This window comes from Strix uralensis, chromosome 5 (assembly GCF_047716275.1).
Source record: "Strix uralensis isolate ZFMK-TIS-50842 chromosome 5, bStrUra1, whole genome shotgun sequence".
NCBI lineage: Eukaryota > Metazoa > Chordata > Aves > Strigiformes > Strigidae > Strix > Strix uralensis.
The window spans coordinates 67,892,433-67,907,653 of record NC_133976.1 but is presented as its reverse complement, the minus strand read 5'-3'; the positions used below and the strand labels follow the sequence as shown (position 1 = coordinate 67,907,653).

General features: G+C 41.1%; 1 protein-coding gene across 4 annotated transcripts in view; it reads left to right on the top strand.

The window, feature by feature from the left end:
* The first annotated feature begins 1,102 nt into the window (after nucleotides 1-1,102).
* AEBP2 (AE binding protein 2) overlaps nucleotides 1,103-15,221 on the top strand; it is a 59,927-nt gene continuing 45,808 nt past the window's right edge. For all 4 annotated transcript variants that reach the window (XM_074871470.1, XM_074871469.1, XM_074871468.1 and 1 more), the window contains exon 1: nucleotides 1,103-1,831. In XM_074871470.1, the coding sequence (XP_074727571.1) occupies nucleotides 1,218-1,831 (614 nt within the window). In that variant the 5' untranslated portion in view covers nucleotides 1,103-1,217. The remainder of the gene's footprint in view (nucleotides 1,832-15,221) is intronic.

Below are 15,221 nucleotides of genomic sequence, written 5' to 3'. Positions count from 1 at the left end.
TCTTGTACATGGTTGACAGCTATCCTTCACCTTTTCCCTTCTACACATACAGAGCTGGTTTTTTTCAGATGGCACAATTCCCAATTTAACAAATTTACTAACCCCATGCCTCCAGAACCGAATTTAGGTTCACGAGAAAAACAGTTAACCAATTCCCCCAGTTTTAGTACATTAAACTCTTTGGTTTCATTTTCATTTAAATGCAGTAATCTATATTTTACATTTCCCTTTAGTCATACTGCTTTTGCCTGGTAGCCAACATGCCTCTTTACTGCAAATGGAGATTTAAGGCCACATCTAGTTCATTCTCTTTGCTCTCTCTCTTCACGGCACAGCGCGACTGCTTTTTCATTCCTTTTTGTCAGTATGGCTGAAAACCTTTTTCTGTCTCCTTTGTGTCTCAGCTGAGCTTGTCTTTTGACAATTCTCACTGGGTAATGTCACATCGTCACCTGCACCCTGTATCTCTCTCTGCTGAGGAGCCTCGTTTCTCCCTTTCTCGTAAGCTCGTCTCCCCGCTATTTTAGTCACTACGAATCCAGCCAGCGCCGGAGTCCCCACAGCCTTCTCCCGCCGGCCCGTCTTCCTCGCACAGATACAAATGTCACCAAGTCCTCCTCAGCCGTGGCTCCCGGTCGCTTTGCCCCCTCCCGCTGGTAGGCCTAAGGCTACCCAGCCGCTGACTGAACGGCCCGGGAGGCCGCTGTGGGACGCCGGCGCCGCCGGGGTTTGTCCGGGCGGGGGTGGCCGGCAGCGCCTCGCTCCTGGCTGGTCCCGCGGGGCTGCCCGCGGCACACGAGGGCTTGGCCGCTCTCCCCCCGGGCGCGGTGCGGGGCGATGACGCGATCCGAACGAGGCGTCAGGAGCGAGCCCGGGCCCTCGCCGCCCGACCGCCGCCCCGCCCCGCCCCTCCCGCGCGCCGCCTCCCTCGGAGCCCCGCGCCCGGGGCCGCCGCTCCGCCCTTCCCACGTTTTTGTCCCGGGGCGCGTTCCGTAGCGCGTGCGGCGGCGGCCTGAGCCCCTCCTCTCTGCGGCTCGCGCCGCCGCGCGATTGTGCGGGTGAGAAGGGCAAGGGGAGGGAGCGTGGGGTGGGGAGGGGGAGCGCGGCCTCGCGCACGGGCCACGCGCACGGGCCACGCGCACGCCCCCGCCGCTGCCTCCGCCGCGCGCGCCCGGCCCGGCCCCGCTCCGCTCCGCTCGCAGCGACTCGCAGGCGCCATGGCGGCCGCTCGCAGCGACATGGCGGAGCCGGAGGGGCTGCTTCCCGGCGAGACGGCGGCCGCCGCGGCCGAGGAGGAGGAGGCTGGGGCTGGATCCTCGTCGTCGCCTTCGTTCTCGGCGGCGGCGGCCGCGGCGGCCGAGACGGAGTCGCTGCTGCTGCTGAACGGCGAGGCGGAGAGCATGTCGGAGCCGAGCCCGGAGAGCGCCAGCCAGGCCGGGGACGGGGAGGACGAGGAGGAGGAGGAAGAGGAGGAGGAGGAGGGCGGCGAGGAGGAGGAGAGCAGCCTGGTGGGGAGCAGTAGCACGAGCAGCGGCTGCTGCAGCGACGAGACCCGCTCGCTGAGCCCCGGCGGCAGCAGCGAGGCCGACGCCAAGGAGGAGCCCAAGGGCCCCCGGGGCAGCCAGGAGGACGGGCTGGGCCGCGGAGGCGGCGGCGGGGGGAGCAGCTCCAGCAGCGTGTCCAGCGGTGGCGACGAGGGCTACGGCACCGGCGGCGGCGGCGGCAGCAGCAGCGGCAGCAGCAGCTGCAGCGCCACGTCGGGGGGCCGGCGGGGCAGCCTGGAGATGTCCTCGGACGGGGAACCCCTCAGCCGCATGGACTCGGAGGACAGGTCAGTTCGCGTCCCGTCCCCCCGCCGGCGGCCGCCGCCTGTGCCCTTCCCCGGCCCATCCCGGGGGAGCGGGGTGTCCCTCGGGTCCCGGGGCCGGCGGGCGCCATGTCCGGTCGCCTCCCCGCCTCGCGGCGCCGGGGGGCTCGCCAGCCCGCCCGTCCGCCCCGCCGCAGCGGCCAGGAGGGCCCCTCTTCCCCAGGCGCCCGCCGCCCCCCCGCCCCCGGCCGTGGGGGCTGTCAGGGCGGCGGCGGGGGGCAGCCACAGGTTTCTCCGGCCAACTTGTTCTGGGCGGGGCGGGGGGCGGCCTGTGGCGGCGCGGCGGACCCTCCGCTCCCGCCGCGGCTTCGGCTGCTCCGGGCCCCCCCCCCAAAGCTACCCGCGGCTTTCGGGAGGAGGGGGAGCGCCCCCGGCCCGGCCCAGGGCGGCGGGCAGCGTGGGGGCCGCTGGGGCTGGGCCCCCGCTGCGATCTGAGCACGGGGCGCTGCCTGTTCAGGTGGTGAGATTTGGTTGCCGCTTTCCTCGGAAGCTGCAGATTTTTTTCAGATGGTGCCTTTGGGGTTCGTTAGGGTTGTGGCTTACGCTGACGCGCAGGCCTGGGGTGTACCAAAGGTTCGGGGTGGGAAATCGTCCGTGGATGTGGTTTTACCTGCACCCGCACCAGGGTCTCAGCGCTGGAGGCAGAAAGCCGAGTGGTAACCTCTTAAAGCATAAGGGGCAAAAAAAAAAAAAAAAAAAATCTAGTTTACTAAAATGAAAAGGAGACCAGCCTTTCTGTGTTAGGTGTGTGCAAGTAATAAGCATGCACAATATTAAACGAGACTCAGTAATTTGAGGTTCAAACTCATCTTCGGATGAGTTCTGTAATAGTAAATGCAAAGATTGTTTCTTAGTTTTTTTGTATGGTAAAGGTACGCATCGCATTTTACCAAGACTTTAGCTTGATTCTTGTGGAAAGGCACAACCAAATTCTCACACGTGGTTGAATTGTACATTTCAGGTCTGGTTTAGTGTCCTGAGTCATGCATTTCAAAGAATATGGCTTATGTAGTAGCTTTCCTGCATGTTGTGTGCAGTGGTTTAATCAACAAACTGAAAATAGGATGAAAAATGTACATAAGAGCCGTTTTAAAGTGCTGCAGGTCCCTTTAGTAATTAGTCCTTTCAAATAGTTTAAGAAACTTGCTATTTTTTTAATTTCAGTTTAGCATTAAAAAGTATTAGACTTTCTTGTTAAAGTAACAACCACAATTTTGTTGCTACTTTCTTAAGACAGTTTCATTGTCAAGTGTGAAGAATTACGTGATTTGGTCTAGAAATATACTGTGACTGTATGTTAGATCAGATTCTGTGTAGCTATACAGATACCCATATTTTAGAAGTGGGGCATTACTAAATCTAACCTCAAGTGTTAAAAACAAACAAACAAAACCCTCGTGAGTCAGTTCCCCCAAACCATGGAATTGGCCTAAAAGTCTTAAGATGAGAGAAGAAACTTCAGTTCTTTGGTTTCCATCTGACTTTTGATTTTGAGAGTCATAGGAGCCACATTTTCTTTCTTCCAAACTTGTGCAAGATGGAAGGGGGGTGGGTGGGTGTTGGGGTTTTGTTTGTTTGTTTTTGTTTTTTCAAAAGCTGAGATTTTACATGACATTGTATATGTATGGGAGTAGACTTCTGGAGAAATGAGTATATAATGGAGTTTTAAGCTAATAGTTTATTGGTTTTCATTGAATTTAATCCTGATTTTATGTGAGTGCATATCAATTTGTGCCTTGAGGAAATAACAAATAACTTGCAGGGGTTTTCTGGAAGTACAGTGTCATTATGCCTTGCTTGTGCCCTCCAGAGCTAGGGTTCTCCTTTCTTGTCTCTGTTCTCATGGTTCTCTTGACGTTGTGACACACTTAAATCTATGTGTGTAGTCGTTTCTCCTTTCCAGTACCATTGGTACAGACTTGGTTGCAGGAGGGGGTTTCTTTGCGTTTGGTGGTTTAAATAAGGACTGTGCCTTGTTTTTAATCTTTGCAAAGTTTTATCTTGAACTGCCAGGCTGAAAACTTGGGGTGCTGAGAGAGAATTTTTTGCTGTAACTTCAAAGCCTGCTCGTTGAGTTGGGTAGGAAAAGAGCAGTGCTACCGAGAGTGCCATTTATTATTCCTGGTGATAGAAAATTTCATTTTGTGTGTGCTCCTTGCTGCAGCATGGTAGAATGCTTTATTATTTTTGCTGCATGTAGTCCAACAAGTCACTTGTTTGACCTAGTGATCCAAATGATTGCTGCTGCTTGGAAGCCAGCCACAACGTAATCTTGTGCCTTTCAGATGGTTATAGAGACAAGCGGAATGTTGCAAAAGGTAGGGGATGTGCCAAAGAGGTAAAAGAGTATGTGAGATGGGATGGTGAAATACCAGGGGAGAGCCAGGAACAGTTTAGACTTATAGGTGGAGGTATAGGTTTATGATAATATATTAAAATTATTAAAGACTTAATGATTCACTGATTTGATCATCTCTGCATGAGAGAATGATATTCTCTCTATTAAGTGATGTTTTATCTGATATTATACAGTACTTCATGACTTTTGCTGACTACCTGTGTCTGAAGTCCTAAGGAACTTGGAGTCTCATCTCACAGTGTGTTGTAGAGTAAGATTACCTGGGGGAGGGAGGAGAGAGAAAAGGAAGAGGAGAGATTGAACTAACATGTTTGAATTTACAGTCCTTAGGTTAAGTGAGAGGGAGCTCGTAGAAGACTATACTTGGTAAAGATTCTTCTGCTATAGGCAGGTTTGGTAACATTCAGATCATGCCCCTAGGCTTGGGATTTTTTTTTTCTTGCTTCCTCTTTAGAAATTTGAATAAATAAGAGGGTGTGGTGAGAGGGCCTGAATTCCATGAGTGATCAAATTCCCATTTCCCTGTGTAGGGTATTTATCATTCTCCACAATTATCAGTGTGTTATCTTTTTGGTTTTTGGTTTAGTGATATCAAATATAAAGTACAAATAAAACAGCTGAACAGGAAAATCTTGCCTATGATCCAAAAGATAACTACTGTTCAGCAACCTCTATTCCTAACATTTTGAATGTATTTTGAGAGTATCTGCTATTAGAATAAATAATTTGGGGCATTACTGTAGGAAACTTGTAAGTACTTAAAACAATGCAAGAAACAAATACAGTGTTGAATATCAGTGTCTTGAAACTTAGGGTGAGTTTTAAACAGCTATTTCCGTGCACCTAGCAGACTTTGTACTTTGTTAAAACATATTTATCTTCCACCCAAAAACCCCAGAAACCAAAAAGCAAAACCCAAACTGGTACCTAGGATAACCAGGTGGCACTTTCAGATCAGTGGTATTAGTAATGTCAGTTGAGTGCAGTAACTCTAGGACTGGTAGGTATCTTGTTGATCTGCAATCGTTCCAGGTTTTTCCTGGGAATTGTGCTAAGTTCCTGCTACTGTGCTGAAGTTTGTCTACAACTTTACAGCAAGCTTGGATCAGCTGGCTTAATAATAATAGGCTGCATTCAAGTCTAGTTATCCTTCAGATTTACAGTTAGAACAAAGACTATTATCAGCATGTGAATGCTGATAATTTTCTTGTGCCTTTCCCTGACTGTGCTGAAGGGATGGATGTGTTTCTCCAGAGTTCTCTGGAGCAGCTAGTCTTATTACAATGCTGAGAAACATTTGATACAACTTTTAAAAGAAAAAAATAATTCTGTTAACTATAAACACAGTAACCAAGTTTAGCATTGGGCCACAGGTACTGAAGCTAGACCTAAGCAGATGCATGGATTTCAGTATAAATCAGCTGGTCTGAATGTAGTGAAGATGCATGTGGGCTACTGGTGTGTTATTGTTAACTACAATATTTACTTACAAACACTTAAGGTTAGATTACTGAAATAATTTAAATACTGTTTACTGGAAATTTTATTACGGAAGTATATTTAAATCTGAAATAGTTTCATTATCAGATTTTGTTTGATTTAGAGAACAGTGGTAGATCTTGCAATTGTAATAAGATGTTTAGCAGAAATATAAGTTCTAAAGATATATATGGAGGCTTTCTGTTCACCCTGGTGAATTTGTCTTGCATCTTTATATATTCACCTAGAAGTTACCCCAGTCTTCCCTTCTTACATCATCTTTACCATTCTTCAGCAGTTTATCCTTTGCTTCCTCCTCTTACTAGGCAAGAAGCACTGAAAAAATATGTTTTAGCTGGAGTTACCAGCTGTTTTGCTGACTGGAATATAGGTGCTGATTGACTAGCTGGTAGGCCAAATGTAACAGGTTGTCATTGGACCTATGTAGTAATCTTTCCCTCAGGCACAGCACTAATTAACATCCATCTTTCTCACAGAGCTGGCAATTTTCATGTAACTTCTAAGGCTTTTTCTTTTTTTTTTTTGAGTCTTTTCACATTTACTGTTATTCACCAATAGAATCTGTTATTGGGAGGGACTGAGTCAAGGAATGCTCAATAATACTCCAGGAAACTTTTAATTATTTTAAACATATTAGATTTGTAGAATACTTCTAGAAATGATTCTGTTCCTCTGTAATAGGCGAGTGGTTTTAAAAACAGATGTTTCAGAAAAAGTTTTTAATAATAAACCTTTTTGTGCTTCAGTTTGTCAGGTTTGTTCATTTTATTGAGTGAAATGAGGCAGTGTGAAACTAACAGGTTGAAAGATAAGAGATTTAGACATGAAAAATCCAGGATCTAGGCTGAGGTTTTTTAATCTCATTTAAAATGAAGGCCTTCTCAACCTTTAATATATATTCTGATTTTAAAATATTCGTTATTTAAAGGTTTAAATGTAGTCTTTATCTAGTTTTTAAACTCTTAGAAGTGAAGAATTTTCAAGACTGGCTAGGCAGTGACATGTGAATTGTATGAGTGATGTTTATGAAGGCAGAATAGTAAGTTTGAAATATAATCAGGAAGGCATATGGTACTAATAGGTACACTTCGTGTATCCATGTGACCAGATTAAAAAGTGCTTCAGGCCTCTCTGTGCGTAGTCTCACTTGTTCCTATCCAGGAAGTGAAGAATCATTCATTAGCATTTATGGCAAGGTGGTTAAGTCGTTAAATTTTTTTTTTTAGTGTGTGTGTAATATTGACATGTTAGAGTAGGCTATATAGAAGATTACTTGAGTTTCCAAAATTTTGCTGAAAATTATATTTTCAGCGTTTCTGAGTGCATATTTTGTTGCTGTTATTTGCGTTCAAATTGCAAAATAAACCCCTTGTTTCAGTAATGGTTATGTTTGGGCTTTTCTGGCACTGAAGAAAATAGCTTTTGATGGGAAGACAAAACAAGCCCAGATATTTTGTATGGCGAGTATCTTTATTACTAAAGCTGTTGGTTGATATAATTGAGTGGTTAACATGAGGTTTTTTTGTGAACTAAATGAAAGAGCTGTTTGTAGTAAGATGTCAATATGCTTCATAGAATTTGAGAAAAACTTTCCTATTCAGTGTAAGAGAAAAATTACATTGCTTTTATGTTGGATTTGAACATCCACACAGGTCTATGCAATTTGTTTAAGTTTGTGACATCATTAAGTCTGGTAACTTCTGGATATGAAGTTTGATTGGTGGGTTGTTTCAGGGAATTTCCTAGGCAGTAGTGGAAAGAACTGCTGTCTTTTTTCTTTTTTTTTTTTTTTTCTCTCTCTCCCTTTTCTGCTTTCCAGTTAAGTTAAACTGGGTGTTATGTGCAGCCTGAACATCCATTTGGCAGAGGCGTGACATCATGCATTCCTGGAGTTGGTCACAGATAAAACTAACTTTTTTGGATGATGCAGTGGAAATGTTCTACCATAGCCACTCTTACTCAAATCTGGACAGCTTTTCAGTAGCTTTAATATATTTACATCTTTTTGAAAAACACTATCCAATCGCAGAGTAATGGTGGGGGAATGAGCAGTGCGCAGAGCTAGCATGGAAGACAGCAATATGGAAGTACACCTAGAACCCATTGTGTTGGAGTCATTGTAGAGCAATCTGTTATTGGGTAGGAGGTGGGGACATGGCATAGAAGGGAGCAGATGGAGCATTTGAGATCGGAATAGAGGTTTCTGGTAAGGGGGAGATGAGATACACAGAAAGCTTTTGATATGATAGGGAATGAGATATGTCTAATAGCCTGAGGAAAAAGCGAGAGCTTAACCCAAAGGAAGTGAAAGATTGGTCTCTGCCATAAAGGAGCGAAGTAATTGCAGGGAATCCTTGAAACAGGTGGGAATGTAATCTCCAGTTAACTTGTGCAGGAGAAGGGAACAGAAGAGAGTAAGGAACTCCTTTGTGTGAACAGTGAGTTTTGTCCACTCTCCCAGTATTAAAAAAATACGGTGGCATGACTTGCACAAAAATGAAAGTGGTAGTTTTGGAAGGTTCGTTGAGGTAGAGGTTTCTTTGTTTTGTTATCTATCTATGTAACTGGTTCCTTTTTATAACTTTATATGCATTTTGTCTTCAGTTGTTCATGTTTAGAATACAAACGTGTTCAAATAAATTTGTTTTAGAAAATTAAATATAAATATTCCGTGGTATGCTTTCTGTTTATCATTGGTTTTGTGATGTGCTAAGGTAGTGTTTGCAATTCTCAGATTCTGATTTTGCAAAACTAAAAAACAACAAAGAATTGGGGAAAAAATTTGAAGCCTTTCAAGATACTGGTGTAGTTTTTTCTCTTCATGGTGGTAGAATAAAATAAATTAAAAAAAAAAAAAAAAAAAAACAGAAAATCACAAAAAACCCCACAATGACCTGGGATTTCTTTTCCCATATCTAATTTTCTTCTCTATACTAGAATTTAAGATGTTAAATATCGTTTGCTGAATTTCAGTTACTAACATTTAATGGATACTTTCTTTAATAGAGGGTTATTTAAGGTATATGCAGAGATATTTGATAGTGATAGAAAAGCAAAAGATTTGTTATGATGTTGAAAGTCCTTGTCATCCTGATGCACTGTAGAAGAGTGCTGTAATTCACATAGCTTGTGTAGTGTCAGAGGGAGTAAAATGAAGCTAAAATGTTTGAGAGACTTGTAAAAGAGATGATTATTAGCACATATAGTGGTAGTATAATTTATTAAATATACTTTGCCTAAATAAGAATATAGCATAAGCAATCTCCACTTATTGTTAGTCTTAATGTTGTTCCATGCAGCAGCTTGTACAAATTACTAGTTCCCCTGTAAAATTGCAGTAAAGCCCTTATTTTGATCATTATAGTTTATTGTGCTGTAATCATAACTTAGATTCCAATTATAAAAAAGTCTTAAAGGTGCAAAAAAATATTTTCATTATAAACACAGTAAATAAAGAAAAATATTTATTTTCATTTGAAATAAAACTACTTTTGGCATGTCTTTTAAGTACACTCCTTAGGCTAACCTGCTTGCCAGGTTGTAGATTAGACAATTTGTTCAAGTAGTAGTTAATTCAGTGTCCAGCAGAACAGGAATCAGACCTTAATTTATGACCTTTCTATTATGAATTGGGTCAATTAGTGGAGTTCTACTTTGCTGGTTTCTCTGCTTTTGATGCCTGATTAATACCTCAAGTAGTATGTATTCACTGAGGTATGAATAGGCAAAGCTGCTACTTCACAGAATATTATCCTATCTGTGTATTTTTATTCTCTATTAAGTTGAACCTTACATGATGATAACTGAAACTAGAGGGGTTTTTTAGGTCTCCTCTGGGAGTTTTGCATCATTCTTTGGTCATTTTGTCTTCTACTCGTATTCCACGTTTGGTGTTGTGGGGATGAGGGAAGGCATCCTGAGAATGGGCGGGTAATAATTAGAGTGGGTAAAACTTCCTTGACACCATGCCTGAAGGCTGTTAACTTCCAGTGCTGATTAAACTACTTCATATTGATTAGGGTTCTCAGAATGGAAAGCGTCATTCAAAAAAAAAAAAAAAAATCTAATTCTGGCAGTTCTTTAATGACTGAATGTGTTTCTTCTCTGCTTCTCTTAAGCTGTGCTAGTGAACATACTGTTTCGTCAGTAAAGATTGAAAATTATAAACCACTTGTTGCTGTTCCCTAACTTTCTAAGGAGATTTTCAAGTTGAATATAACATGTTTCCCAGAAATTAAAGTCACTTTTAATTGTATCTTTAAGGCAGAACCACTTACAGTTTCTTGATTTGTGTAATCCTTTTGCATAGGTAGTCTTTGTGCTGTCATATCACAAGGCATGCAAGTTTAACTTGCTGTACTCTCTCTCACAGCTCTTCTGATATTTTGGCATTCCAAGTTTCTTTGTTGTGTTACCTGTTCCTCTGTATGCTACAAATCCAGTGATAACTTGGATTTGTGTTGTGTAAATATTATGAGCCCAAATATTCTAGGACTAATAATCTAAATAATCAAAGCAAGCGATCCAGGAGAGTGGAAACGGCTCTAGAGAGGTGGTGATTCATAACGTCCTTTCTCAGTCTTGTTTTGTTTCCTGTGCATGTTTGTTATTTTAAGTTCCTTCGATGTCTCTATCTTGAAGAGCTTTTCTATCTTCCCCTGGTTTTACATTATCAATCTGAAGTGTTTGCAGTGTTGCTCCCTCTTCTAGATATTTATACCTAAGCTAGACATAGCTTTACTCTAAAATAAGCTGCTGCTTCCAAAAGAATTTCAAAACAAGGTTTTTAATGTTATCGCTTGTCATGCTGTATAAAACTCTCTCCCTTGACTGTTTTATTTTCCGCTACATTGATTTCTTAGTGGTCATATAAGTATATAGTTATTCAATAAAGAGTTTTGCAGACTGGTTTTTAAGATTGATTTATGAATACTTTTGAGTCTTATTCAGTTTGAGAAGTTTTTGTTAGAATAAGTTAATCTGTGTAAAGCACAGTTTAGATTTCCAAAAAAATACCTAAGTGATTCAGAAGCACAGGTGCTTCCAAGTGAGCAGGTGCTCTCTTAAATCATGCAGTACTGGAAATCGTGGTCGTCTTCCTTTATCTAGAAATTGCCTTAATGTTGCTTTTACTTATTTAAAGGTATGAAGAACCTGAAGGTACTTCTGAAAAATGCTAGACCACCAAACACTTCTATTTTCCTTTTCTATACCTCTTAATTTTTTAGTATTATGTCTTAACTGCTAGGTTGATTCTCCCTCACTTTCACAAAGTAACTTTGCTGTCATATGCAATTTTTGCTTATCCTATTTTTTTCTCCCTTGCCTCTGAAGACCTATGTTGTGTTGTCTGATAGCCAGGGTCTTTGTGGGTAGGAGCTGCAAGAGCAGATGTGAACAGAAGGTAAAGCCTTTAAAACAGTGGTGGACTTTCACTACATGTAGTTCTGGCTTATTGTTTTGATCCAGGTATTCTAACTTCTTGTTGCCGTGTGAATTATCTTTCTCTTTGGCAGCCATTTAGTGTTCTGCAGTTTGTTTTTGTTTTGATGGTGTTTATTCACATACACTATTTTTTTCCTTACTGGTGGCAGATTCTCTTGAATTCAGAAACTGATCATTATCAGTCATGAAATTATTTTGGATACTTTCTATTTAAATTGAGGAGAAATGGTTTTCTCAGGAAAATCATCAAAAAAACCCCTTAGAAATAAGAGTAGCTGAAGTTACTTTCCATCTACTCTGAAGATTCTCTCTGAATTACTTGCTGGTTAGATGAAAAGGAACCGTAGGAACGCTAATGCTTTTTTGTTATCTATCTATCTACATGATTCCTTACCACAATCAAACTACATCCATTAAAATAAGGAAAACTGTTTTGCTTTTGGAACATAAATGTTTGATTTGGGGAATTAAATTGATAAATCATGGAAATTTAGTAGTAGAAGTATATTTGTTAGCAATGTAGATGCATCATAAAACACCAAATTCAGCAAATACGGGGGAAGCAACAAAAAAGATCAGGCAAACGATTAATTTTTCTACTCTGTTGCTGGGTCATAGTGGTTGCTCATGTTTTGTGAACTCTTCATTTTTCTTTATTTTAATCTCACTTTTAAATTGGCATGGTCATTTGGAGAGCATAAAGCAAAGATCAATTTAAATCTGCTTGGACAGCTTTATATAGTTTCCTTGACACTGCGTTTTATTTCATCATGATACCCGATGCAGATGTTCCAATAGTAACTTCATAAAGAGGTTGGCGTTAGTTTGCTAAATGTTCATTGAAGGTTAGACAAAGTTAAATCTTAGTACAAACTTCTGAATTTATACTTCCTTCACTTTCATTTAGGAGCCAATGTAGCAATTTCTGTTATTAATCAGTTGTATGAAGTTCAGTTGTACCATTGAAATTGTTAGCTCTCAGCAGTGATGTTTGTTGTCCTTCGGTTTTTAACAGCCTTGATCTGCAGTTCATATTGCTGGGTGAAATGTAAAAAAGTAAAAGTTAATCATGTAATGCTTCTTGGAGAAGATACAGTAGCTTCTATGTTTGTAATTGATGGAGATTTTATTAAAAAAAAAAAATTCCTAAGACAGATGGAAGAGCCTTCCTATGAATGATGGGAGCTCGGGGATGACAATTTGATAATTTTCAAGCTTTGTGAGGATTTATCTTTGTTTGACCATTGATTGTATTAGGAAGTAGTGTAAATTGCTTTGAATCCGATAGCCTCAAAAACCTGTAAAACTGCTATGTGATTTGTTGTTTTTGTGGAACTAGTGTATTGGCCAGAGCTGTACACCAGAGTTTTCCACCCCTTGTTTTGGAAAGGAATAGAGTAATGGGGAAACTTGTGAAGTTGTTGGTTTTGTTCTGGACTTTTCCTAGTGAAAGAAAATAATGAGGTGCTGGGTATGTCACTAGACATGTCATTATTTTTTTTCTTTCATTTTTTGTTCTGTTTGGACTTGACATTTGTAATTGAATGATTTTGATTGATGCTGTTTATTTTCCTTTGGGATTAGTACCTAGTTGTGATTTAGTCTTCCATGTGGTAAAAGCTTTTCAGTTGGATTCTAGGTTTTAACCATTGAAGTTGCTGTAAGAAATTACTTATTCACAGTGTTTCTGTTATTCTGAGTTTGTTTTATCTGAGTGCTACAGTTCAGTTTTCTTTCTTAAGATTTCCTGGTATGGATTGGAACAATGTAGCTGAAGTTCCATGTGGAAATGACAGGGTATTTCACTTACTAGTGAAAGCTAAAGAAACTATCAGGGTATTTTTTTATCTTTAAAATGTTCACTAACTTCCAGTGAGGTTTGTAGTATTTGGATTCTTGAATGTTAATTATGCTTTTCATCTAGTCAGAGGCAATCTTCTGTGGATTTGTTGCTTTATGACTGGATTATCACTGTGTACTTTAGAAGAAACTGTTTCTGAAGATACCTCACTTGAATTCGTGTAGCTTGATGGCTATCCAGTAGTGCTGGTTTTAGCGACCCTGCAATGTATGTTCGCTGAAATAAATCTCTGTTAGTTTTTCATTTGATGCTTTACAAGACAAAGTTATTTATTATAGGATCTGTCACGTTTCCCTTGGTGTTCACTGAAATCAGCTGGGTCCTTTGCTTACCTACTGAACATCTGGGGACTGGAAGCCAAGCATTCTGAGTGGAGGTAGTGTAACTCTGAAGTGAGTGAGCTCCTGTTGATCAGACTGAAGTAGTGCTTGTTGACCCTCAAGGGCATGGTATAAGGCCCATCTGTTAGGTCTGAATTTTGCCTAAGGGAAGGTTACTTCAGTTAAGGTCTAGAGGGAGTATGTTTAGCAGACATTAAAAGTATAATAACAAATTGATTGGGCTTTTGTGCGTGTGTTAGGTGCCTGGCTCTACTTCAAGTGGACTGTTGCTAATGGGGGTTCATGAAAAATAAAAATGACATTATGCTGCTGTTCTTTTGGTTTTGTTGATATTCCTTCTGTCTGACTCCTACTGTCTGTTCTTCTGACAGATTAACAAAAAAAGGGGAAGAAAAAATTTTGGACATTCCATTCATTAAATTCAATGGAAGGGATTACTTGCAATAGTTAGAAATTGATCTTGGAAAGCTAAGCATGTGTCAGGAATGATGTGTGATACACCATTTTCTTTAATGCATTAAATCACAGGCTCATTATATTTTCATTCACATTTAAATGTACACAACAACTAGTGCCCAAATGAGCATGTGGTAAAATGTGATTTGAAATTTGTGCATTTTACATGACTCCAACAATGGCTAATTTTTGCTCAGATCCTTAAAGGAAAAGAATAACCCAGGACTTAAAATGCTGGAAGAACTTTTTTTGTTCTCTATCAAGTGAAAATGACTTACAACTTCTTGTAAGTTTTTAGCTATTATTTTTTGTTTCAGTTTCAGGATTGTTTTTAAATATAGTTTGGACTGGATTTAACCAGCTAGATGCATTTGGTTCATGTGCACATACAGATTGTGCAGGTACTAACCTTTTAATGTGAAGTGATGCTAAAAATCTTACTCATCTTGTTTAGAAAGATGTATTATATCTAGCTACAGGTAGAGTAGGTACAGGTAAAAATAAGACCTGAAACAGTGCCTTTGAGGTAATGATTTATTCATCTATTTAAGCTTGCATTTATGTTGCACTTAATGAACACACTTTAAATGTCAGTATCATTTCGAAGCTGTTGATCCCTTGGTAGAGGGGGGAAAAAAATTGTAGGAGTAGGGAAAAAGGTCTGACTCTTCTGAGAAGCTTCTGTGTTTTCAGTTCTACCTTGCTGCGTTTGGAAGGCAGTGGTTGCAGACTTGATAAAATGAGGTGTGAGTTTACTAAGGTATTTTAGAAAGTCATTTAGTTCTTACCTCTAGAGCTGTGATTTTTTTTTTATTTTTTTTTTTTACTTCAAGTTGGTTCTGGTGCTCGGATTAGGATGAAAGTAGGGATAACAAGCTTGAAGAGTATGTTGTGCTTGCTGTAACAGTTTTAAATTTTAGTAATTAGTCAGTCTTTTGAATGGTGCTTCTTAAAAACAGCTATTGTGTATGCAGGCTCTCTCCAGCAGTGACTGTTTTTGATGCTCTATTGTTTGGGATGACCCCTGAGTTGAACTCTCTGAAACTCAAATGTCTAATGTTCTTCATCAGGCTATGGTCTATAGATCCATTACAATGGAGCTGGAGCCTGCTTACAGCTTGGGAGCAAACCCAGACCTGTCTGTCACTAGCAATAGGGGAATGCCACAAATGCTTAAGTTCTACTTGTGTCATTCTGCTTTGATAGTGGCAGTCAGGATTTTAACAGATCTCCTGGCTGGGGAAAAAGGGCTTAGAAAAAGGCAGAAAAACTTGCTTTAACCTATTTAGCTAAAAATTTGTTTCAGTGTCTTTGTTTTGTTACCAGTAGTTTGCCAGAATGTCTGTGTTTTTCCTTACTTTGTTCTGTTTTCTCCTCTTTGATACACATTCT